The sequence below is a fragment of the Typopeltis vanoorti genome, chromosome 8 (genome assembly GCF_054136105.1).
Source record: "Typopeltis vanoorti isolate ZY-2024b chromosome 8, IOZ_Tvanoo_1.0, whole genome shotgun sequence".
Taxonomy (NCBI): domain Eukaryota; kingdom Metazoa; phylum Arthropoda; class Arachnida; order Uropygi; family Thelyphonidae; genus Typopeltis; species Typopeltis vanoorti.
Window position 1 is genome coordinate 129,469,406 of NC_143556.1, and position 24,439 is coordinate 129,493,844.

The 24,439-nt window shown below is 36.4% G+C and overlaps 1 protein-coding gene across 7 annotated transcripts in view; it reads right to left on the reverse strand.

Annotated features, from left to right (window-relative positions):
- LOC150104349 (acetyl-CoA acetyltransferase, mitochondrial-like) overlaps window positions 1-24,439 on the reverse strand; it is a 504,637-nt gene that overhangs the window by 222,909 nt on the left and 257,289 nt on the right. For all 7 annotated transcript variants that reach the window (XM_090396312.1, XM_090396309.1, XM_090396310.1 and 4 more), the window contains 2 exons: window positions 18,614-18,664; window positions 12,443-12,544 (listed from right to left, as the gene is read on the reverse strand). In XM_090396312.1, coding sequence (XP_090252438.1) covers window positions 12,443-12,544; window positions 18,614-18,664 — 153 coding nt within the window. The remainder of the gene's footprint in view (window positions 1-12,442; window positions 12,545-18,613; window positions 18,665-24,439) is intronic.

The window sequence follows — 24,439 nt, forward strand, 5'->3', positions numbered from 1 at the left end:
AGCTTTCATGTCATCTTTTATGAACAGCCTGTTCATAAAAGATGACATGAAAGCCTGTCGTCGTCTTCTGTACTACTCAAAAAGAACAGAATTTGCTGTTTTTCTGCTTTACATTTTTGGACAAGGAACTTGGGGGGGGGGTGAATACCTGCAGAAAAGACTCTTAAGCTTTCTTCTATGCTTCCATGGCTGTTGGGCAATCAGTGTTCCACCACAGTTTAGAGAAAAGTGGAAATGATCAGATGTTTTAGAAATTACAGTTGTGGCAGATTGTCTAATACACTGTCACATGATTCACTGCACTACTGACAGGAGATGAGATAACCATAGCAGAATCTAATTCAGCTAGCAAAGAGAAGGTGAACCAATTAGCTGTCCATGCAGGAAAGTGACTTAGGAAAAGGGAAGGTGAGCAGACAGTTAAGTTAATGGCAGTAAATGTTCAAGTGGATATATGGAAGATGATACTACTTCTTGTGTTTAAAAGGCTATTATTGATGAGCATTTGCTCAACTCTTCCTGTAATACAAGTTCAAGCACTACTCCACACAGTGTTATATCTATATAAATCCCCCATTAAAAGTAAAGGGGATGACAACTGAAACACTGAAACAGTGTCATTGAAGTCATCCTGGAAGATACCTGCAGCAGGATATAAGTAAATGCAGAAGACTGTTATAAGAGATCTGACTGAGAGTCAGATGGCAACTGCCTCTATATGTGTATTAAGTAGGGCTAGCTCAAAATGGGGGTGGGGGGGGATGACCAAAAGGATGGCAACTCCTCTGTAGGCAGGTCCATCTTCTGTCCTGTCATTACATACAATGACTGAAAATTCTCTATTTCTTGGGAAAAATATCCTAGATGTCACTAAATTGGATTCCCTCTAAGACATTAGGTATATTATTTTATCTTGTTGAGGGGGGGAATATATTTAAGAGGGAAAGTTTGAAAGCAAATTGATATCCTCTATGGTGCATATTCCGTTATTTTTTTTTAGTGGATTCTCATGTATTGCGACCATTTCTGGTATGTCCTCAGGAGTGAGTCCATATAGATTTTGCTATTTCATGCATTCTAAAGAGACAGCAAGCATATCATACATTCAGGGATGCTGTAATTATGAGAAGGTGGGATCGACATGTGCATTAAGGTCCCTACCAACACTTTCTTACCAGTTGCATCCTCAGCATAAGAGGGTTCACCACTGATGCTACATTTATAGTATACCTCACCTCCTGATAGGGATTCTCGACTTGGTTTTTATTTTTTGGATTCCTTTTCATCCTTCCACCTTTGGCATGCTCAAGAGTATGGTTGGGTGATCTCCCTCACAATTAGGGCATTTTGGTGTTCTGCTCTTACAGGCTTTGTTCTTGTGATCTTGACCACCATATCAGGCATAGATGGCAGAACCATGATAGGCAGTTTGAGAATGACCCTACTAATGAAATTTAAAGCAGTACAAAAGCATCCAGGATGGCGAGCCTAACTAGACAGTTTAGATATTCTGGTGGGATCCAGGTGATCACCCCCTGTGTATGAGTATTCTCCTCATGGCTGTCACTCTTAAGTCTTTCATTTTAGAGCAGTCTCTTTATCATGAACACCAAAGAGATCCCACTCAGATGTTACTGCTTGGGAGTAGTTGTTGTGGAATCCTGATTAACTTAAGGATGAAAAATTACTCTTTCTCAGTAAGAGTGTTTCACCAGAGTTTCTCACCCACCATAGATACACATGGAGAGACAATTGCAACACCATTAAGCATTGCAAGCAAGCCAATAGCTGACTAATCCTTGCTGGGCCATCCAGGACTGCTTGCCTTCTTCCAGAAACATGGGGGGAAAAGTAGTACAAGACAACAAGGATCCCCCTTTTCAGATGTCAACAGGTAACACTGCATTTCAAACATGGTGATTGGATCCCAGTGCTGGTGGTCTGAAAGAAGATAGCAGCAAGGAAGACTCAGAAGTGGGATGAAAGGTATGGGAAGAAGAGAATAGAAAAGAATAAGAATGAAAATAACTAGTATCATCACTTGGAGGTTTCCTCTGCCACAAACAGGTTTTCCTCATATGGAGGGAACAAAAAAAATCAGTGTTGTAAATAACACAGAGAGGAATACAGGAGCAAGTAAAAGAGAACAAAGTATGAATGCAAGCTGGAAAGGTAACATAAAAGATATAGGTAGAAGATGAGATGTCAAGATAGCTATAATGAAAGAAGAAAAAAAACAGTATGCACGTGCAGACAAAACCTTTCACAGACAAAGGTTAAGCTCAAAAGTTATCTTGTGTGCAATAAAAGCAATAGGACGAAATATAAGAATTACAGGCAAAGGAAGATACAGATGACATGCACTGACAAGTAAGCTCAATGAGCATGGGACAAGTAATTATTATGGGGGTAGGATAGAGACTCAATTATAGGATAGAATGGAAGGAGGAAGGAATCATTACTGAGAAATAATTACCTAAAATGGTATTAGTTGGGGGGGGGGGATTCATGAATCCCCCACCCCAACCAATACCGTTTTCATATGCCTTGGCATATGTAACTACATGGGAAGAATATTAGCAATACATAGGAAATGGTCGAGCAGATATTTCAGGAAAGTGGTATCAGTGTACATATCCAAAGCCAACAGGATTAATCAAGCAGCTCATCATGCAGGAAACCACAAACTGGAATGCCAGGGCTATGTTGGATGCTGATCCTGAAGGTGTGGTCCTTTCCTTTAGTGTTACATGGTGATCAGCATTTATTTTACATTTATTATGGATTCTACAACCATGTTAGAAATAATTATTTTATTTTAATTTAATTTAAAAAAATTAAAAAAGAAAAAAAAGAAAGTGGAAATATAAAGTGAAATGTCATCACCAAACTACATGAGCACTCCAAAGTACAGTACCATATTGAATTACTGAGTGATTACTTTATGAAAGTATATAATCTAGGTTGAGATAATGCACTTTCTGATGTGACAGACTGTGATTTGAGAATACAGGTAGATAAATTGGTGGTCTTCAGGATATTAAGAAATTTCAATGTGAATACACCCATGGGATTTGATGTATCAGCCCATGTGTCATGAAAAAAAAAAAAGTTCTCTTGCATTTTGCTTGAAGCAGTGATCAAAGGGAGTGGAAAGAGATAGTTCCAAAACAAATATGAGGTTTGAGACAAAAGTAGCAAATTATAGACTTATAAGAGTATGGTAGAATCAAATGAAGAGGACTGCAGCTAACCAACAGTGGGCCGCAGGACTCTGCACTTGAGCTACTGCTGTTTGATTTGTATATTAATGATATCGGAATTTATTTAAGGAGAATATTCAGTTTTTCATACTAAAATGAAGAACTCAAAACTTATATAGGTGATGGAGAGTTCTTGCAGTATGATTTAAATAGACCGAAAGTTTGGGTAAAGGACAACAGTAACCAATTCAATAGCAAAGTGTAAGGTTATGTACATGAGATGAAAACTACAAGGTATGTATCACACAGACTGCAGTTGAGTGCAATAAAAACAGGGAGTTGAAGTTCACAGAACATACTACAAAAGTGAGAAAAGTAGCTTAAAGGAATACTTTGGATAAGTAAGGATAAGGAAGTTATCTCTCTTCATAAGACTCTGATATGACCACACCTTTACCATGCACAAATATGAATGTCTGGTTTTCTCTGGGATAAAAAAGCAGCATAGAGAATCCAGAAGTAACACCAAAATGATGACAGGTAAAAAAATACACTATAAGGAATGAATGAAGATGTACATGTTAAAAATTTTGGTGAATGGAAATACACATGCCTCTATATGATAGAAGCATATAAATTACTGAAGGGATTTCATAGAGTAGATAGGTGCAAAAGAAACATGGGATCACCTCTAGAAGTTGTGTAAGAGTGTGGGTATGAAGGGTATAATGACTGGATTTTTTTTTTTTTTTTTTGATGCTATGGACGATGTATTTGTACCAGGAATGACAAGAGGTACATGTCAGCCAATGGATAGAGATCTGATCTTGTCTAAAGATTTGGATGTTAGGGGTAAAAGGAGACCAAATGACTATTTTGGTAGCAATGAGTGTGACTAGTTTGTTCTCATTGAAGGATCACATATCAATGTTTAAGGTATTCACAGTAAGAACATGAAGCTCAAGATATCTGAGCAGCATAAGGAAGAACAGACTTGGTCAGTGAGAGGATGTCAGTGTACAGGAGAAAGAGGAGAGGGGTAAAGCAATAGAACAGAAACTTAGGATACTGGAGCAGTGATGGAAAAATATGAAGAGAGAGGAAACTATCCATCATGATATACAGTAATAACTACAGGAAACACTGGCATCTGTTTACAGAGGGATGGAAGGCAGACCACATTATGGCAGATTGCGCAGCAAGGCTCCTATGCCCTGGATATATTTAATAGCAACTATAAAGATCAAACTAGCAGACCTCCAAGTGTTGGGAGTTATCTTCTTCAGGAAGACAACTCAAACACCTATTTTAGAGAGAACTGAAGTCCGGAGCAATAGTCAAAAGACTATTGCTCCAGACTTTTAGAGCAATAGTCTGACTGCAGAATTCTCTCTCTCTCTCTAAAGGCTGAATACACTAATAGAGTATAAGAGTGTAGAGAATATAGAATAATTAGCTGTGGAGCACAACTTTCAAATAAAGGAAAGGATTTACCAGAAGACAATTTCTGGTGTTTACATTATTCAAGAATCATCTGATGTCTTTAATAAGTTTAGTTTAATCCTTTATCCAAGTGTGAGCAAACAAAGTTTGCGCATGAAAGATACCTTTGCAACAAGTTGCCTGGTGTTGCATTACCTTACCCCAGTCCTGAGGATACTTTCAGGCGCAAACTTTGTTTGCTCACACTTGGATAAAGGATTAAACTAAACTTATTATAGTCTAAATAAGTGAAAAATAAACTCCCAACATCTGATGTCTTGTGCCAAAAGACTACAGCATGTAAGATCAGATCTCTATCTATTGGCTGACATGTACCTCTGGTCATTCCTGGTACAAATACATCATCCATAGCATTAAAAAAAAAAAAATAGTCATACCCTTTTTTCTGGCTGGAGTGATTTGCCTTGATTGTCCATGCAGTAGTTGGAGAAACAGAATGAATCCAGATGACAATCTCATGATAATGCAATGTTATTTTATTAAATGGTGTCAAATGTTCAGTTAACCAAAACAAGTTATTATTACTATTAACCAAGACCCCCATGGAGTCAATGATTCATCTAGGAGGTCCTTTTATCATATGAGAGTCATCTGATAAGTTCTTGTCCTAACAATGAAAAAAAACTTCATTTCATCATTCATCATTGAAATTCATCATTTCAAAATAATTTTTATTTTTCACTATAATCTCCATTAAGACTAATACATTTATTCCAGCGATGCTCCAATGCCATTATCCCATCCCTGTGTGGTTCCCAGTAAGATATGCAAAATACCCCTCGCTGCAATCATATCTTGATTTGAAGAAAAACGCTGACCAGCAAGGAAGAGTTTTAGTTTTGAGAAGAGATAGAAGTCAGAGGGAGCCAAATCTGGAATAGGATGAATGTTCCAACAATTCATAGTGCAGCTCCCTAAATTTTCCCATTACCAAACTCCCTTTGTGGGCAGGTGCTTTTGTCCTGAAGAAAGATGAGTTTTTTCCTTCTGCAAACCAAGTCTTTTGTCACAAATTTTTTCGTCTTGTCTGGTTAAAAGATCAGAATAATATTCCCCAGTTATATTTTACCCTTTTCAAGATAATTAATAAACAAAATGCCTTTAGCATCCCAAAACACCGATGCCATGACCTTTCCTGCTGATGGAACAGACTTTGTCTTCTTTGGCGCTGAACAACTGGCTTCTGTCCACTGTTTTGACTGCTGTTTGGATTCTGGTGTGTAATGGATAATCCAAGTCTCATCCATAGTAAAAAATCGACAAACAAAAACAGTTTTATTCTTGTTACAACGCTCCAAGCGCTGTTCAGAGATTTTCATGAGAGTGTGTTTTTGATCTGCTGTGAGCAGCGTGGCACTCATCTTGCACAAAGCTTTTTCATGTGCAATTCATCATGCAAAATATATCCTACACATATATAGGCACCTCAAAAGGTACACACCATTTCAAAAGAAATGCCTATAGTCTCAGCAATTTCATGCAATTTGACTCGCCAGTCATCCAATACCATATTGTGCACTTGAGCAATGATTTCTGGTGTTGTTACACATTTTGGACATCCTTCACGGGGATCATCTTCAAGGCTGGTAGGGCCACGTTTAAACTCGGCAGTCCATTTCTTAATTGTCAAAAACAAAGAAGAAGAGTGCCCATAAACTTTTATGAATTTCGAATGAATTTCTTTTGGCATTAACCTTCTTTTACAAAGAACTTTATAACTGCACGATACTCAATTTTATCCATTCCAGACAACACTTTTGCTTCAGACAGCTGTAAAACAAACTACTTGAGAGAATGACTTGGAATTTCACATGATATACGAACTTAGGAAAAAAAAATCTCACCGATAGTGTTGCCATCTATGGTCGAGACCGAGAACTTTTCAAACCACCCTCATACACACAGCTCATCACACCACACTTTAAACACGCTCAAATTCTCTACAGCCACCATATTATCAGTGAAGACATTCAATCATTCACAACTTTGCTTGCGAAAAACCTGCTCTCACTCTCCTCCTCACACCCTCTTTATAGTTTCCAGGGATGACCTCTGGTTCTCTCCTGATTTCCCACTGTGTTCTGTAGAACCTCTCCAACATTGATCCTATGCCAACCCATTACTAAATTATAGATCTCTATCATATCTCTCCTCTTCCTCCTATCCACTAGACTCTGTAAATTGTATCTTCTCAATCTTTCCTCATATTCAACATTCCAGAGATCAGAAACTACCTTAGTCAGTCACCTCTGGATCCTTTCCAACATCTCTTCATCCTTTTGAAACCCAGGTGACCAAATCTGGGCACAGTAGTCCATGTATGGCCTAATCAAAGCCTTACACAATAGAAAAAGAATCTCCCTACAAGTCAGTGTCCTCTGCATCATTCTCAGAAGTCTGTGAGTTGACTTGACAATTTTCACAATGTGTCCCCTAAATTTCAGATCCTTATCCACTATCACCCAAAGATCGCTTATTTCCTCCACCTCCAACAATATATCCCCACCAAGCATAAATTCTGCATCCCATCTTTGTTTCCCACATTTTAAAACCTCACATTTTGCAACATTGAACTCACATCCCCATTCCCTCAATTCATTCAAGTCTTTTCTAAGGAGATAACATCCTCTATACTCTTCATCGTTCATCTCAACTTTGCATCATCTGCAAATAACTGAATATCTCCATCCAAATCTTCACCAATATCATTAATATACAAGTTAAACAGTAATGGCCCTAAAACTGACCACTGAAGTACACCACTAGAGATTGCTTTTCCAGGATACTGATCCCCCATACACAACTTGCCAATACCCATCAGATAGCCAGTCTCCAATCCAATGCACTAATCTAGTATCCAACCCCATCTGCTCTAGTTTGACAATCAACTTATCATGCAGTAATCTATGAAAAGTCTTTGCAAAATCTAAGTATATTACTGTGTATCCCTCTCCTCTGTCCAAGGAAGCCATCACCATATTGTAATAAGTAAGTCGATTACTAAAACATGACCTCCCTTTAGCAAATCCATGCTGTCCATCAAAGATAATACCATTGTTGTCAACCCAATTCTGGATCCTAGTTATCACAAGCTTCTCCAACAACTTCAACACAACATCTGACACACGGATAGGCCTATCGTTCTGCTTGAGTTCTATCACCTCCCTTATGAAGCAGCAAAATCTTGCCCTCCTTCCCCTCCTTAAGAACTTGACCCAGAGCAAGACTAGTATTAAAAAAATATGTCAAGGCCAGCGTCAACTCCCTGGCACATTCCTTCAGAATACATGGTGATATATTATCATGTCCCACACCCTTATTAACATCTAGTTTGCTCAACTTCCCATACACCTCTTGCTCACTTACAGTCAGTCTCCTCCACATCATTAACTGCTCTCAATCTCTCCATGAAGTCACATTCACAAGATTGAAAGACCTTTATGAATTGCTCATTAAGTATCTCCACAATATCTTCCACAACAACTGTCTTTATACCATTTTCCCCAATCAATGTAGTCATCCTTCCATAATCATTCTTTTTTGTTTTGCTGGCTACATATCAAAAGAACTCCCTAGGATTCTTTTTGGCTTCATTAGCCAACTGCTGCTCATACCTCACTTTCGCTACCCTTACCAACCAAGTCACTCGCCTTGCCTGGTCTTTGTAATCCTCATGGAAATGGTTATTACCACTTCTCTTATGCTGCCTCTATAATGCTCTTTTTCTCTGTAGGGTAGGTGTGAAATGGATGAATAAAGAGATTAAGCATCCATTTCACACCTACCCTATTTAACCTTCTGTTCCTTGGAATACATTTAGACATTGCATCTACTAGATAGTTCTTGAAAATCCCTCAAGCTGCACTGATCTCTTTTCCAGATAACTCCTCATTCCATGCTACACCTGCAAGCTGTCTTCTGAGCTTCTCATAATCCCCCCCCCTGCCTTGTAGTTCTACATATACCCTTTTCTCACAGAGGTCCTCATACTGCTGGCAACCACCCAGGTAATCACTTTATGGTCACTCTCACCAATTGGTGAGTGATTGGACACCTCATTTATAATTACATCCTCTGATGAGATGATCAAATCCAATACCCTCAATTGTGTGCCCTCTGTTACATACTGTCTGAGATGGTTGTCCCTCAAGAAACACATTTCCTTTACTTCCATTTGTATCTCATCATTCCAGTCTATATTGCCATAATTAAAATCCCTAATAATGATCATAATTTTCTTACTTGCTTGGCTAATTTGATTATACATTTCATAGTCACTACCATCCACATTACTAGGTCTATAACAACATTCCAACCAAGTATTTCATTCTATTCACCTCTATCTCACACCATACTGCCTCAAAACCACTGGCACTATTTCTCTTTTGCATCTATACCTTGTATGGACATAACTCTTTCTCTATCATCAATAGCACTCCCCCTCATTTTCTATCCTCACAAAACACATCACACCCTTCCATCTCTATTCCTGTCAGGATGTTGTCCTCATCCAGCTATGTCTCTCTCATTCCAAAAAGTTTTGGATGAACAGACTAAATTAATGCAACCATTTCATCTGCCTTGTTTTTTATACTTCTAGGATTTGCATACAAACACAGCAATTCATCGATGCGATTTCTTCATGCTCAATTGAATAAGCAGAAAGGGAAAGCTATTTCCCTTTCTGCTTATTCATTTTAGAACCCTCTTCAAATCGAATTGTTTCCTCTTGATCCCAGGTCATCCCATTCCTTTCCTGTCTACACATGCATTCATATCCTCGTGGAGCATCCACCTTTCTCACGCTGTGTTCCCCTGTCCACCCTGAGCCTCTCCGTTTCCCTGTCCATCGTGCACACCAGTTTTCTCATTCTCTATACTATACCACTCACTTCTTCATTCATAACCATCTCTTCAATCTCTTCTGTCTTATTCTCCTGCTCTTCCACATCGCTTTCCACTTGATCATTCATTCTCTGTACTCACTTCTCTGCCTTCCAGCAGCAGTCTCTCAAATTGACTCGCACCAAAACCACTCAAATACAGTCCATCACTCTTATACAGTTCACTTCATCCTTCAAACTCATTTTACACATTAACAAACTGCACTCCTTTCTCCTCACATATTTCTGCTAAGATATCATTCATAATCCTTGCTCTCCACCTCATCACTGTCATACCTAGGCAACATGCTTACTACCTTTCCTATCACACTATTCTCTTTTATCCATCTAAGCAGCCTCCTGATATCCAATCTGACAAGCTCTTTTTTCTCAGTTAAGTCATTTGTACCTATTAAAACTACTGACTCTTTTTTTACTCGCTTCCTTCTCATATCCAATGCCTCAAACACTCTACTCATTCTACCTCCAGTAAAACATACCTTGTGTATCCTCTCCTCCAGCACACCTTTAATAATTGAGTAACCACAAATGCCACTCGCGGGTCTTTCGTTACCTCTTTTATATCAACATGATTTGTTTTCATTTTTGCACTCCCATAGATTTCCTGAATTTTCTTAACTTCATTCCGCATCCATTTCATCTCATGCCTCATCCTAACCAACTCAACTTTCGAATCTTGCACATTTTCTCTGTCAATCTTTTTTATATAATGAAACCTGTCACGAATTCATCACTAAAAACACACGTATAACCACAGTGATTAGTTTTAATATGTAAATATTTCATCCCAAGTATCTCGGGACATTCTCAGTACAGTAATTTAAACAATACTAGGAATAACATACAGTTAGGGTGCATGATTACAATGGAATCTCAATACATACATGCAGAAACGTGTTACAGAAGTAAATTAAAAAAAAAAGAAATACAATTTTGCCACTACTTACAAACCCTTCAACCAGATCTATAACTTGTTACCTTCTCCTAATGACAAACTCTCACCTCTGATGTTACCTGGCATTTATTTGATTCCATGCTCCTGCAATTTGTCTTACTTTGGACAGACAGGTAGATCTGTTCAGAAACGCATCTCGGAACATCAAGACCACATTTGTCTTTTCAAACCGCAGAAATCTGGTCTCTCTCAACATGGAGTTGAAAACCCAAACCATATGATCCAATGGGAAAAGTCGAAACTTTTACACAGATCTTTATTTAAACATGAACGTCTATATAAAGAAAATGCTGAAGCCCTACTACACAGACCAAATTTAAACTGCAACAACGTTCTTACTATTCCTAAAGTATGGGAAATTGTCATCCAAAATTGTGTAAAATAGTCTCTTTATATATGTTTTTTTTTTTTTAATTTACTTCTATAACACGTTACTGCATGCATATTGAGATTCCATTATAATCATGCACCCTAACTGTAATTATTCCTAGTATTGTTTGATTTACTGTACTGAGGATGTCCCGAGATACTTGGGATGAAATATTTACGTATTAAAACTAATCACTGTGGTTATACATGTGTTTTTAGTGATGTCCTCTGTCAATCATTGTTTTGAACTCTTATACCCTGCATCATACCTTCACTCTCATTCATCCTTTCGATTTTTCAAACTTTCAATCCTTGGATCAAACTTTCGCTATCATTCTCTTTTCATTCATTCATTCTTTTGATTTTATGAGCTTTCAAACCTTGCATCACACTATTTCCACTTTCATTCATTCTCTCAATTTCATTGCCTTCTGCCACATTCACATCATTTTACTCCTTATCCATTAAGTTTTTCAGATCACTTGTTTTCTTTTTCAATAATTTTTTAACATTTTTTTACTGTTCTTTCACACCATCCTTCTCTAATCAGATGAACACTCATTCTCCTGGCAGAATTCTTGCTACTAACACTTTCTGTCATCAACATATTAGCACTCATCAAATCCTCATTCAGTTCACACTTTGCACACACCCTCCTTCCATCTGCCTTAAATATCCACAATTTATCAATGTAATCAAACAAGCACATGTAGCACACCTCACATTTCACAAAATGACTGAAGTCAAAGCTAAGTTCCTGCAATGAGAAAACTGCCCCCATCTTTCTTTTGCCGGTTACTAGATAAGCTCTAATATCAACATATTTGTAAATAAATTTAGACAAAATATCCACACACTAATAACACTACAAGTGCACAACCTTTATAGCAACTCTTACTCATGAACACATTGGCCTAATATCAGTGTATACTTATTGATAGGCTCTCATCAACCAGAACCACAACAGCACAGTAGCAAATAATTTTGTACCAATTCAGATATATCTAACAGCAAAACATAGGTAATCTGTACTTACAACTTGTTGGTATGCTATGCTATAAAATTGACAAAAATGAAGTGAAACAAGAAACTAAAAATTATTTCTTTAACAAAATTAAAGTAAAAATCAAAACAACTACTTTATATTAAATCAGTAAGAAATCAGAGAAAGAAAATGTCATGTGCAATCTGGTAAACTAAACTGGATCCAGGTTTTAATTGCTTTCATACACAAAGAGAACTCTAGATAAGAATGTATTTTGCCAACACTGACACAGTGAAACTATAAGTTGAAGCTAGTGGAGATCAAGTAGCATTTTAACCTATTATGCATTACACTCGGTAGGCATGAATATCACTTTTCACATAAGAACAGCAATAAAAAGCTACCATTCTAAACTGCCAATCATTTCATTAAAAATCACTGTTCTTAAAAGGGAAAAGACTTTTAAAAGGGAAAAAAACAATATCACAATTATAAGTGCTATTTTATTTTTATACAAAATTACCTTGGCTGCTGAAATACATTTCTTATAATCGTCAATGGCATATTCATCTTGCATTTGTCTAGTCAAGTTAAATTTCTCTGCAACCAATTCAGCACAGACGCCCTATGCACACACAGAAAAAAAGATAATACTAATTTAATATCCACTTCTTTTATTTAGTATAATTGTTCTAAAATTGAGAAATTTTTAATGCACTCCTATCCAAGAAAGGCTGGAAACCTGTGAGACCCATTCTAGAAAGGGTGAGAGAGATAAAATAGTTTTTTCATGTTATTTCAAGAATTCAATAAGCAGTATAGAGCAGTGTCGCCAGGCAATGATATTCATCTACCACCAAAGAGGCAAGCACAAAGTATGGGATTTTCTGACTTGGAGTGCAGTGGAAGTAAAGTGAACATTATCCACTAGGCTACTCAGCAGCCTAAGAATAGAAAAGCACAAAAGGTCAAAGTTTGTTTCATACAGCTTGTTTTAACAAGATGTGTAATAGTTCTAAAACTAAAGTTACACTCTCCTGCCAATCATGGGATAATAACAAATTAATTGACGTATTTATGAGCCTTAAGGAAACTCGCATGAATTATTTGACACATTTCTTCTGCATTGGGAAGGTGCATTTTACATAGTTTTAAATATAACTGACATGTCAGTTTCAATTTTTTCAGTAGAATTTTATTTATCAAGTTAGTATTTCTGAACTGACTTTATGATATAGAAAATATCAAATTTAATTCTGATTTCAAGTTTTATATATATATATATCTATATATATTTATTTTTTGCTTTTGAAAATTTGCTTTACATAGCTCAGTTCGTTTCTGCATCCAATGATTTATGAACATATGTGACCACATATTTTCTGCCACTGAAAATTAGAAATACATCATTAGGATATTGTATTTTGTGAGATACTGTACACAGCAATAAAACTGTTTTCAAAATTTTTCCGCTTGGTTATACTATACGACTTCACATCACTAAGGCAAGTGATGTGAAGTCATTAGCCTCTATGTGCAAGTTGCCCAGTCGTGTATAGCCTCTATGTATGAGTTGCCCACAAAACTTTGTTTGCTTACACTTGGATGAAGTGTTTAAACCAAGAATATAATTTCTTGGCATCTTTAAATTTATAATATTGAGGTCTCATCAGTGGAAGCCAGACCAGAGGTCTTGCTCCCATTGATGAGACCTCAATAAAGGTCGAAACCTGTCTGGGTAGTGACCCCTATAATGCATAGTATTATGCATGTATACGTAAGGATATGTGTTTTACATTATAGGATACTAAGGCAAGTGATGTGAAGTCATTAGCTTCTATATATGAGTTGCCCCAGTCCTGAAAATACTGCAGGTGCAAACTTTGTTTGCTTACACTTGGATAAAGAATTAAACCAAGTATAGAATTTCTTGGTATCTTTAATTTATAATATAACCAAGTGGGAAAATTTCCAATGGAAGCTTTGGAGTCTTCCTTAAAGGAAAAGCTTAATGTAAAGTCTAAATGCACCTCAGCTTACTGCCCTGGATGGCTGAGTGGTTAGCGTATCCGTTCTCCAGCTAAAAGGCTGTGAATTCAAATCCGACTGTGAGGAAGGATGTTTGTGATTGTCGGTGAAAATACTAATGGTGGTGGATGGCGTTGGTATAGTTGCAGTTCATTATAGTTGGTGGACTGAATGGTGGAGACAGAGTTGTAGAGTAAATTCTCCCTCAATGAGTCTTTGGACTCCCTGGAGGTGTCACATAATAATAATAATAGTATAACCAAGTGGAAAAACATCTCTCTCTAATCCAGAGTATTTTAGTAATAAGATGTGACACCTTTTGACTACTTGTATATGGAAATATGACTTCTGCATTACTTCAACCTTGTTATCACTTCTGGGTCTGATTCCCACTGATGAGACCTCAATAAAGGTTGAAAATAGGGCCAATTTCCTTTTCTTCTAAAGCCATAGTACTCAAAAACCATAATCTTTCCTGTTTAGGTTGTACATAATAAATATTACAGGCATCACAGAAGCTGAAGAAAAGCAATTATATAGTAAGCCTATGCATTTTTTTTTTTGGTCCAGCTGATACCAAGAAGTTAAAAAGGAATTCTTAAACTATCAAAGAAGCATGGAGGATTTGGGCTTCCAGTCTTAAAATTCAGCTATTTAAACAATACAGAGCTTCAAAACTCAGTAAAATATTGCAGACCATCACACACATGCAGACCTATTCCTGTACTTGGGTTTTCATCTTTCCCCGTTTGGAGTAAATGATTATAAAGGTCCAAAAGCTGACTGTTCCTGAATACTACAACACTCTATGCTAAACTTTAAGACAACACTTTGGCATTGATATTCTTTCCATTAAAAAAAAAAAAAATTCGGTATAAAGAAATCTTTAATCTCTTTCACCACAAACTTCCACAGTTGGGTACTGGCAACAACACTTCATTTTATAACTTATTGAAGTTCTAAAGATGCCCTAACAAGAAGGATCTTGCTTGGAGAATTGCATATGGCCACCTTCCAGTCAATACCATCAAATGGAGGTACTTTAACATTGGAGATCCAATCTGTGACATCTGTTACCGATTGAAAACAGTGGAACATGCATTCTAACAGCTGCCCTCTTGCCCTTCATATTTGGAACAGATTATGTAATGTGTTGGGAATTCCATTACTTACAACAGAACAGTTTTTTTTTTTTTTTTGCAGATCCTTGCATAAACTTATGGCAAGATTGTAACAAATGCAATATCTGGCAAGAAGGAAAAAATCTCAGAAAGTTGGAATAAGGCAATTATCATCGCAAAATATAAAAAAGGCAATAATTGGTAGCACACCCAAGTGAAAAAACTTCTATCAACTTATCTCTAATCCAGAGAATTTCAATAATAAGGTGTGACACTTTTTGGCAACTGGTATAGGTAAATATGACTTCTCCATTAAATCCACCTTAGTATCACCACCTCTGGGTCTGGCTCCCACTGATGAGACCTCAATAAAAGTCGAAACCGGTCTGGGTAGCGGCTCTTCCCTTAATGTATAGCATTATACATGTCCACAAAGAGATGCGCTTTGCATTATGGGAGATACTAAGCAAGTGATGAGAACTTATACCACCTTTACCACGAGTTGCCCCAGTCCTGAAAATACTTTAGCCGCAAACTCTGTTTGCTTACACTTGGATAAAGGATTAAACCAAATATATAATTATTAGTAATTCATTTGCCTCTGATGAAAGTATTTCTATTTCCACCTAATTTTTCTCTCTCTTATATGTTCCAATGACTCTCACATAGTTTATATGTCACAAATATTGATTCATATATTTATATCTTTCAGCAATTTAAATATACTAACCAAACATATCCTGAAACATATTCTTTTTTCCTATCCCTATGTGCAGCTTTTGGTTTCAATCAAAGCACATGCCGATACACAAATAGGAAGTAGAAGACAAATTCTTGTATCACATCCAAAAGGTCCAGTATACAACAGGACAATTTGTCCTAACCTAATGTGAATGTTTCAACTAATAAATATTCTAGCAAAACAATTCTGTGTTTTGCTAGCATTATTTAAAATTTTATAACACATGGATCAGAGTTATGTTTGAAAGAACAGTTGATCCAAGACTGGAGACCACTGATATGCGACCTCAGAAAATCAGCAGAGAAAACAGATAGTATCAAAGGCAGAAAAAACTATTAAAACAATAAGGCATCAAAAAATGACATTAATATTCAAGGACAAATAGAATAGGAGATAAAAGATGAGCAAAAGAACTTTGTGAAACAAAAATAGCATGAAAAAAATACCTAGACCAACACACACACACACAGAGAGAGAGAGACAGAGATGAAGTTAAGACTATAAATGCAAGAGAAAAATCAGAAAATTCTCATGAAATCTTGATTTCAAGTTAGATTGCCACAATATCTAGTTCACCCATTGAGGATATAGTAAATTATGAGGTAATGATATCACTAAACACATCATTCCATATTAATACTTAAGCAATATTAATGATGAGGTATTCATACCACTGAATGATATGTTCAAACCAGTAAATGCAACATTAATTTTCCATACTATATTATTATTACAGGCAACTCCAAGGAGTCCTTAGACTCATCGAGGGAGGCCCCAAACATCATGTCAAGAACTAATCAGCATTTGCACAGTATCGATCACACTTTGCTTTGAACTCATTCACAGGCATGGCACCACAACAGACTCTGGCAGCTTATTCCACTCATTCACCACTCTCCAAGTAAAAAAAATCTAGTTCTAACACCTTTACTAACTACACTCTTGCTCAGCTTCCATGGATGGCTCCTAGTTCTCCCACCACCACCAGACCTGTTCTGAAAAATTTCCTCTGAATTAATCTTGTAAAAACCCCTCAGTAATTTGAATGACTCAATCATATCACCCTTTTTCCATCTGTCAACCAATTTCTGTAACCCATAGATCTTCAACCTGTTCTCGTAAGGTTCATTCCATAGACCAGCTACCATCTTGATCACTTGCCTCTGGATCCTCTCTACCTCCTCCCCATCAAGAAGAAACCCTGGCAGCTTATTCCACTCATTCACCACTCTCCAAGTAAAAAAAATCTAGTTCTAACACCTTTACTAACTACACTCTTGCTCAGCTTCCATGGATGGCTCCTAGTTCTCCCACCACCACCAGACCTGTTCTGAAAAATTTCCTCTGAATTAATCTTGTAAAAACCCCTCAGTAATTTGAATGACTCAATCATATCACCCTTTTTCCATCTGTCAACCAATTTCTGTAACCCATAGATCTTCAACCTGTTCTCGTAAGGTTCATTCCATAGACCAGCTACCATCTTGATCACTTGCCTCTGGATCCTCTCTACCTCCTCCCCATCAAGAAGAAACCCTGGCACCCAGATCTGGGCACAGCAGTCAAGATGGGGTCTTATCAAGGCTCAATAAAGAGGAACAATAACCTGCTTGTCTTTGCTCATCAATGTATTCTTCGGTAACCAAGTGATCTATCTGATAAGCTGATTTAGCCACTCCCTATCCACAAACAATACTGTTGAAAGTTTATTTTTCACTTGGTTAGACTATAATAAATTTAGTTTAATCCTTTATCCAAGTGTGAGCAAACAAAGTTTGCATCTGAAAGTATCTTCAGGACTGGGGTAAGGTGGTACAACACCAAGGCACTCCTTGCAAAGGTGGAGCAAGATAACATCACTCCTATCTCAGTATCTCCCATAATGCAAAGCACATCTCCTTGCGGATATGTATAATGTTATGCATTAAGGGAAGGGCCACAACCCAGACTAGTTTCGACTTTTATTGAGGTCTCTTCAGTGGGAGCCAGGCCCAAGTGGAGATACCAGGCAGAAGCATTAACAGGTCATCTCTACCTATAGGAGTTGCCAAATGGTGTGCCATCCTTTTTTAATAAATTACTCTGGATTTAGAGAAAGATGTTGAAAGTTTATTTTTCACTTAGTTAGAGTATAATAAATTTAGTTTAATCCTTTATCCAAGTGTGAGCAAACAAAGTTTGTGCCTGAAAGTATCTTCAGGACTGGGGTAAGGCTCCCACTGAAGAGACCTCAATAAAGGTCGAAACTAGTCTGGGTTGTGGCCCTTCCCTTTAATGCATAACATTAGACATATCCGCAAGGAGATGTGTTTTGCATTATGGGAGATACTGAGATAGGAGTGTTGGTAGCTTGCTCCACCTTTGCAAGGAGTGCCCTGGTGTTGTACCACCTTACCCCAGTCCTGAAGATACTTTCAGGCGCAAACTTTGTTTGCTCACACTTGGATAAAGGATTAAACTAAATTTATTATTACACCAACAATACTATATTAATGACAAAAAAAAAAATTCTAGAAAAAAAAATTGGTTATAGGGAAAGAAACACTAAATACATATTCAGTATCTATAAAGTATAGAACATAATAGAAGTAATCTTTACATGAAAATAAATTAAAGTATCACAGATCAATCTTACAGCATTTCCAAAAAGTATTACAATTTTTTTTTTTTTTTAGCTTTTATTCTGTTGAAGAATCACTACTACACAAAACCAAAACATTTTTATTACACTCTATTTTTTAAAATATTTCTGACATGGCTTAAGCTATTTGCAAAAATTAAATGCTCAACTAAAAATATTCACCATGTGACCATTCCCATAAGCATCTAGAAGTCCATCTAAAAGAATACCATCCTAGGAAAAAAAAAAAAAAAAAAAGATTAGCAGAAAAAGGTTAATTAAAGAACTATTTAAAAAAAAATTTTTTCAAAAACTGTTTCATAAAATTGTAATAATTTAAATTTATATCTTTGAATTCTAATAGATGTTGTTTGAGTTATACTGTTGCAGTTGACAGCACATATATCGCATGCTTGCAATTTAAGTGTTGTTCTTGTGCTTGGCTCTTTTCAACTGTATTGATAATAACTATGAAACCTAGCCAAAAATTCTGCAAATATTAAATAATTTTTCCTAATGTAAATGTTATTGTTATTTTAATTTTATTATTATATTTTATCATAATTCCTTTCCAATCCTTACACTATCATGTGGTGCTAAATATAAATATTAAATAAATAAAGATATTATTATAAATATTATAATACCTCATAAATTCGATGCAAATTTAAAATGACTAATAGCAGTAACCATTTCACTTACTATCAGCATAATGGATATAGTGACGCGATGACACACGTACTACTGGGAGTATGTGCATGCATCAACAAGGAGAGTAAATAAATTGTCCTCTGAGATAAGTGTAGTTAGTTCACAATGAAAGGACAAAATGTAAACTGCATTAAATATAAATTAAAAACATAATAAAGGAATTAACTTATTTGATAAAATAATCTAAATTTTTAAAAATTTAGATTATTAATTTTCAAATACAAACTTTCGGCGGGTCACTTGCAAATGTTTTTGTAGGTCATTCATCAGTGGAATCGAGCAAAGTGACTAATTTAGAAAATTAAAAATAAATAAATTTAGAATAAATAAATAAAAAGACATTACACAGAGGGTATTATGGATATATCTGTATTTTAATTTTTACTAAATAGCTTAAGGAAATTACAACGTATACTAGGATATACATTAAAATCAATTTTATTTTAATACACTTTCAATATTTCGGCAACGTCACGTTGCCATTTTCACACGAACTTAAAAACAAGACATGTGTATGCAAGCACAACAAACAGTAAATGAGGACGAAGCAGGAAGCTATTCTTTCTCCTAAAAGTCCTGATGGTGTCCCCCCTAGCGGGCAATGTTGGTATTCTTGGCCGATTGGGCTGAAGGTCTTCTGATGTAGGTTTCCCAAATTGGGGCAGTCTCATGCAACCAAATTTGTTGAGGTTTGGATTGTTTCTTAGGGCTGAGGCTGATTCCATGAAAAGCAAGTTTGGTTGTGCTTGCATGCACATGTCTTGTTTTTAAGTTCCTGTGAAAATGGCAATGTGACGTTGCCGAAATATTGGAAGTGTATTAAAATAAAATTTATTTTAATGTATATGCTAGGATATATCCTAGCATACATTGTAATTTCCTTAAGCTATTTAGTAAAAATGCATAACCAACATCTAAGCCTTTCCACGAGAATCTGCATTTTAAGCACCATTGTAATAAAACTAGAAGAACGACAGATTTGAAAAGAACCGAGTTTGATTCTCATCATGATGAGAAGAATTTTATATGTGGACTTTAATGACTGAAGGTGAGTTAGCCAATCTCACACAGAAGTAGCATGGTTTTTTCTACTAGAAAATCAGGTTTTTCATCCGCATACAGCAAATTGGCCATGAGAACACATGCTATTTATAGACACAAAATACCGTTGGTGGTGGGTGTTAGATTACGTTATGTGATGATGGTAGCAGTGTTGTGTAGTTAGAGGATTAAGCAGAGGAAATGGTGAGATGTGTAGTAAAGTAGTGTGCCGTCCCACAATGAGTCCTCACCTTCAATTGAAAAAGTCCATATAAAGATTCCTCCCGTCATGATGAGAATCGAACTTAGGCCTTTTCTAATCAAAGAGCACGACGTACCGTTGTTCTTCCAATTGCGCTACGGAGCCGCTAAATAATATTTATAATACATTACATGAACATAATTGTGCACAACAGATGCTTACAAATACATAACATTTTTTAAATAATAATAATAATTGATTACAACATATATTATTATAATATTAACAAGGATGGTTATACAGATTTTTTTTACCCTTTTCAACTATGAAAAGACAGCTGTAACTGTACTGCTATCTTTTCATAGTTACTTGAGAGCACCGAGTTGGCAAGATGATAGATTTCTTTTAGAAGACAAAGATCAAGAAAGGATGCTGGTGATGTCAAGTCTAATGTTGTTAGCTGTTTCCCAAGCTAAATTACGGATATTGCATTCTAGGCCACCAACAGGTTCTCACAGAGGGTGCCCCAGAACGCCAGAACTAATAAGGGGAATGCTACTGTTTTTCTTGATAAGTGAATACAATAGAAAAATGGACACAATTCTCAGAGACTGCTCCACCTATAGACCTCTTTAGATTGCAATCCCACCAAATCTCAGATCAAAAAATTGAAAAGTCTGCTCAAAAAAAGTTTCTTCCTGGCCTCCTGAAATTACAAAAAAAAAAAAAACCTCTTCAGTTCTTGTCAACTCCAGCCATGGATATGCAGATTACCAAAAATACACAAACCCAATTTTGTATATTATAAGGAATCTGAGCATCTATAGTAGATGCTACAGATTCCTCACACTATAAATTAGCAAAACAGTAAGCTCTCTCACTGGTCATACCACTTCCTATATAAAGAACTATCCATTTTAAAACTTCAATTGAGAATTTAATATTAAATAACACAGATATTTTAGCTTTGATATCACCTCACTGTTCACCAACATTCCCTTAAATAACACCTTATCTTATAAAGTTTTTCCTCCTGATATTACTGATTTGTTTTGCTTTGCTATCCATTCTGGATGTTTCTCTTGGAAGTACAAAATTTATAAACAGATAGAATGTACCTCTATTAGTTTTCCCCTCTAAACTACTCCCACACCAATTTTTTTATGGAATATTTTGAATGGAAAAAAAAAAAAAAAAACTCTTGACTCAGCCTTCCCAAACCTTCTATCTGATTAAGATAAGTGAATGATGCGTCCTCCCTTTGGCCTCATGGCCCAGATACATTCAACTCTTTCCTCTCTTACCTTAATAGTCTTCACCCCAGAATCCAGTTTACATGGGAAAAGAAACTAATAACAGTTTAGCCTTTCTTGACACCTTGGTAACACCTACTCAATGGTGTGTTACTGAGACCCACTGAAAGCTTGCTACTCTTATATGTTCTAAAGATCAGCTCCCATCTTTCTTTCTTTCTCTCTCTCTCTGGAGTATATAAAGTGTCATGTTCCTGCAAGTTGGCCTACTGTGGACAGACAGGAAGATCAGTCAACATCTGCATGGAAGAACATAAAAAATACATCTGCAGTCATGACTTTAGATGTAGCTCATAGAATCAAATGGAAAAAGACTACCATGCTCCATTGCAGTAAATTTAGAATTTTTGAAATCTGCAGCTATGCTCAGAAATCAATTTAAATAAATATGGCTGCATTAAACTTCCCAAAATATGAGAAACACTAATACTTCAAATCTTTAAGAAGGCACCTGTGGCATAACTATAAACAATAAATTATATGATAACCAGAGCAATTAATTCAAATTTATTTATTTATTCGTATGGAATTTCCTCCCTATTTCTCCCCCATCCCAACTAGGGTGAGTTGAGCCCCCTCATGGGGGGTTAAGTATTTATGACTGTAGATCCGTGTGTTCATGGGGCCGGTTTGACTGCTTGCGGGATGAAAAACTCCAGATAAACGGTGGAAAAAACCCTGCTGTCCACGCCCAAAACCGGCTAACTTGGCTATGGCTGAGGAAGATCCTTAAGCTCCTCACAAAAAGGTACATTTATTAAAGTTAATTACTATGGTTATTGTGTAATTTGTCATTCACTAATACTTCAAGATACCAGTTTACATCCTAGGCTGCCAACAGGTGCCCACAGAGGGTGCTCCACAGTCAACATGTTTCACTTAGTTTTGTGTTGCCTTTGTATGTATGTTATAAGTTTCACATTGTACTCCCTGATGATGCTTCAGTGACTGAGACAAAATACTAGAAGAATTAAATAATATTTTAATCCTTCCTCAGTGCTGTTTCACTTCATTAAGCTCTAACACGAGTCCTTTCCACATTTTTGTAATACACATGTCGATATCCCATTTAATCCTACAGACATGCATTTAAATTCTGCAACATCCTAAGAACTTCCAATTCATGAACTTCTATTCTCACTCAAGTTCCTGTTATATGCTGTCACAGCAATATCCTTACTTGAAAGACAAACCCTTGCAAAGCAATCACTCAGTAATTCAGCTATTTTGACTGTTTCTGTCACTTCACTACCATCGGCAATTGTTAAAGTTATCCATCAATGTCATTTTACTTGCTACGTATTTTGCTTTTATCTTCCTTACTATATGAGATACCTTCCTTGTCTGAGTCTTATACTGCTGGTGAGCTTGCGTATCACCTTTCTCCTTATGTACCCTCCTTGACAACATTTTATTTTGCATTCCTGCTTAATGATACTACTCATCCATCTAACTCCTACCAGATTTATCCTCCTACCCTTATATGTAAAACAGTCTGATATTTCTTCCCCCCCCCTTGACCATTTGCAGTGCAATACTTACATTATTTCTTTATAAATTTTTATGCCATTGCACTGCTTAATGATGTCTTCCAAACTTGTCATAATCCCTATAGTTCCATGTATACCACTTCTTTACTGAAAAGAGCACATTTTGCAATCTCCCAAGTCAGGAATGGCCACTTTAGTTATGGACAGTTCTAATCCAATGCTCTCAAACCCCAAGTCCCCTCCATCACATGTTGTTTCAAGTAATTATCTCTTAGTAGGATAAATTCCATTTCCTTCTTGCCACATGATCTTTCCTCCTTCCAGTCTATGTTTCTGTAGATGAATCCACTTTAATAATTATTCAACCTGCACTTATTGGTGCTAATCTGTCGATGCAAGTCTTGGACATCATCCCTTGAGCCCATGGCCTATAGCAGCAACAAACTGTATATTCTGTCCTACTGGTTTCTATCTCACACCAGATTTCTTCTAATGAATGGTTCCACTGCAGAAAGATCTCATCACACTTCACGTGGCCTACTGTGTTCAGATTTTGGATTTCATGGAGGATGAAAAATATCTGAAATGAGTGCAAAGCAAATAAAAATATAATATCAGAGCTTGGGATGCTGGCTATGAAGCCATATTGAGAAAATGTTATTCACAGAGTATGGTAGATAAGAGAGAAGTGATATGAGTGAAACACATACAATCAAAAGTGCTTACCAAACAGATACCAAGATCTTCCAAAGCCAAGGATTATTCCTGAATGTGGTCTAAAAGAAGAGTTGATCAAGGAAATAAACAGATTTATTTATTTTATGTCATTTCTAGAAATGCAAAATCTTCGACAGAGGTTGACCATGGGAATATCATTATTTTAAGAAGTGTCCCAAGCATTATTATTACAACATTCTCCAAGGAAGGTCACATATCACTCATGATATGTGACCTTCCTTAGAGATAGGCAAACCGGCCCCATGAACACACGGATCTACAGTCATAAATACTTAAACCCCCCATGAGGGGGGCTCAACTCACCCTAGTTGGGATGGGGGAGAAATAGGGAGGAAACTCCATACGAATAAATAAATAAATTTCAATTAATTGCTCCGGTTATCGTTTATAGTTTATTGTTTATAGTTATCATATCATACCATACCTTTATTATATCATATCATACCTTTTCTTTCATATTTATGAATTTAGGGACACAAAACACATGTTGAAATGATTATTTTAATTATTATTA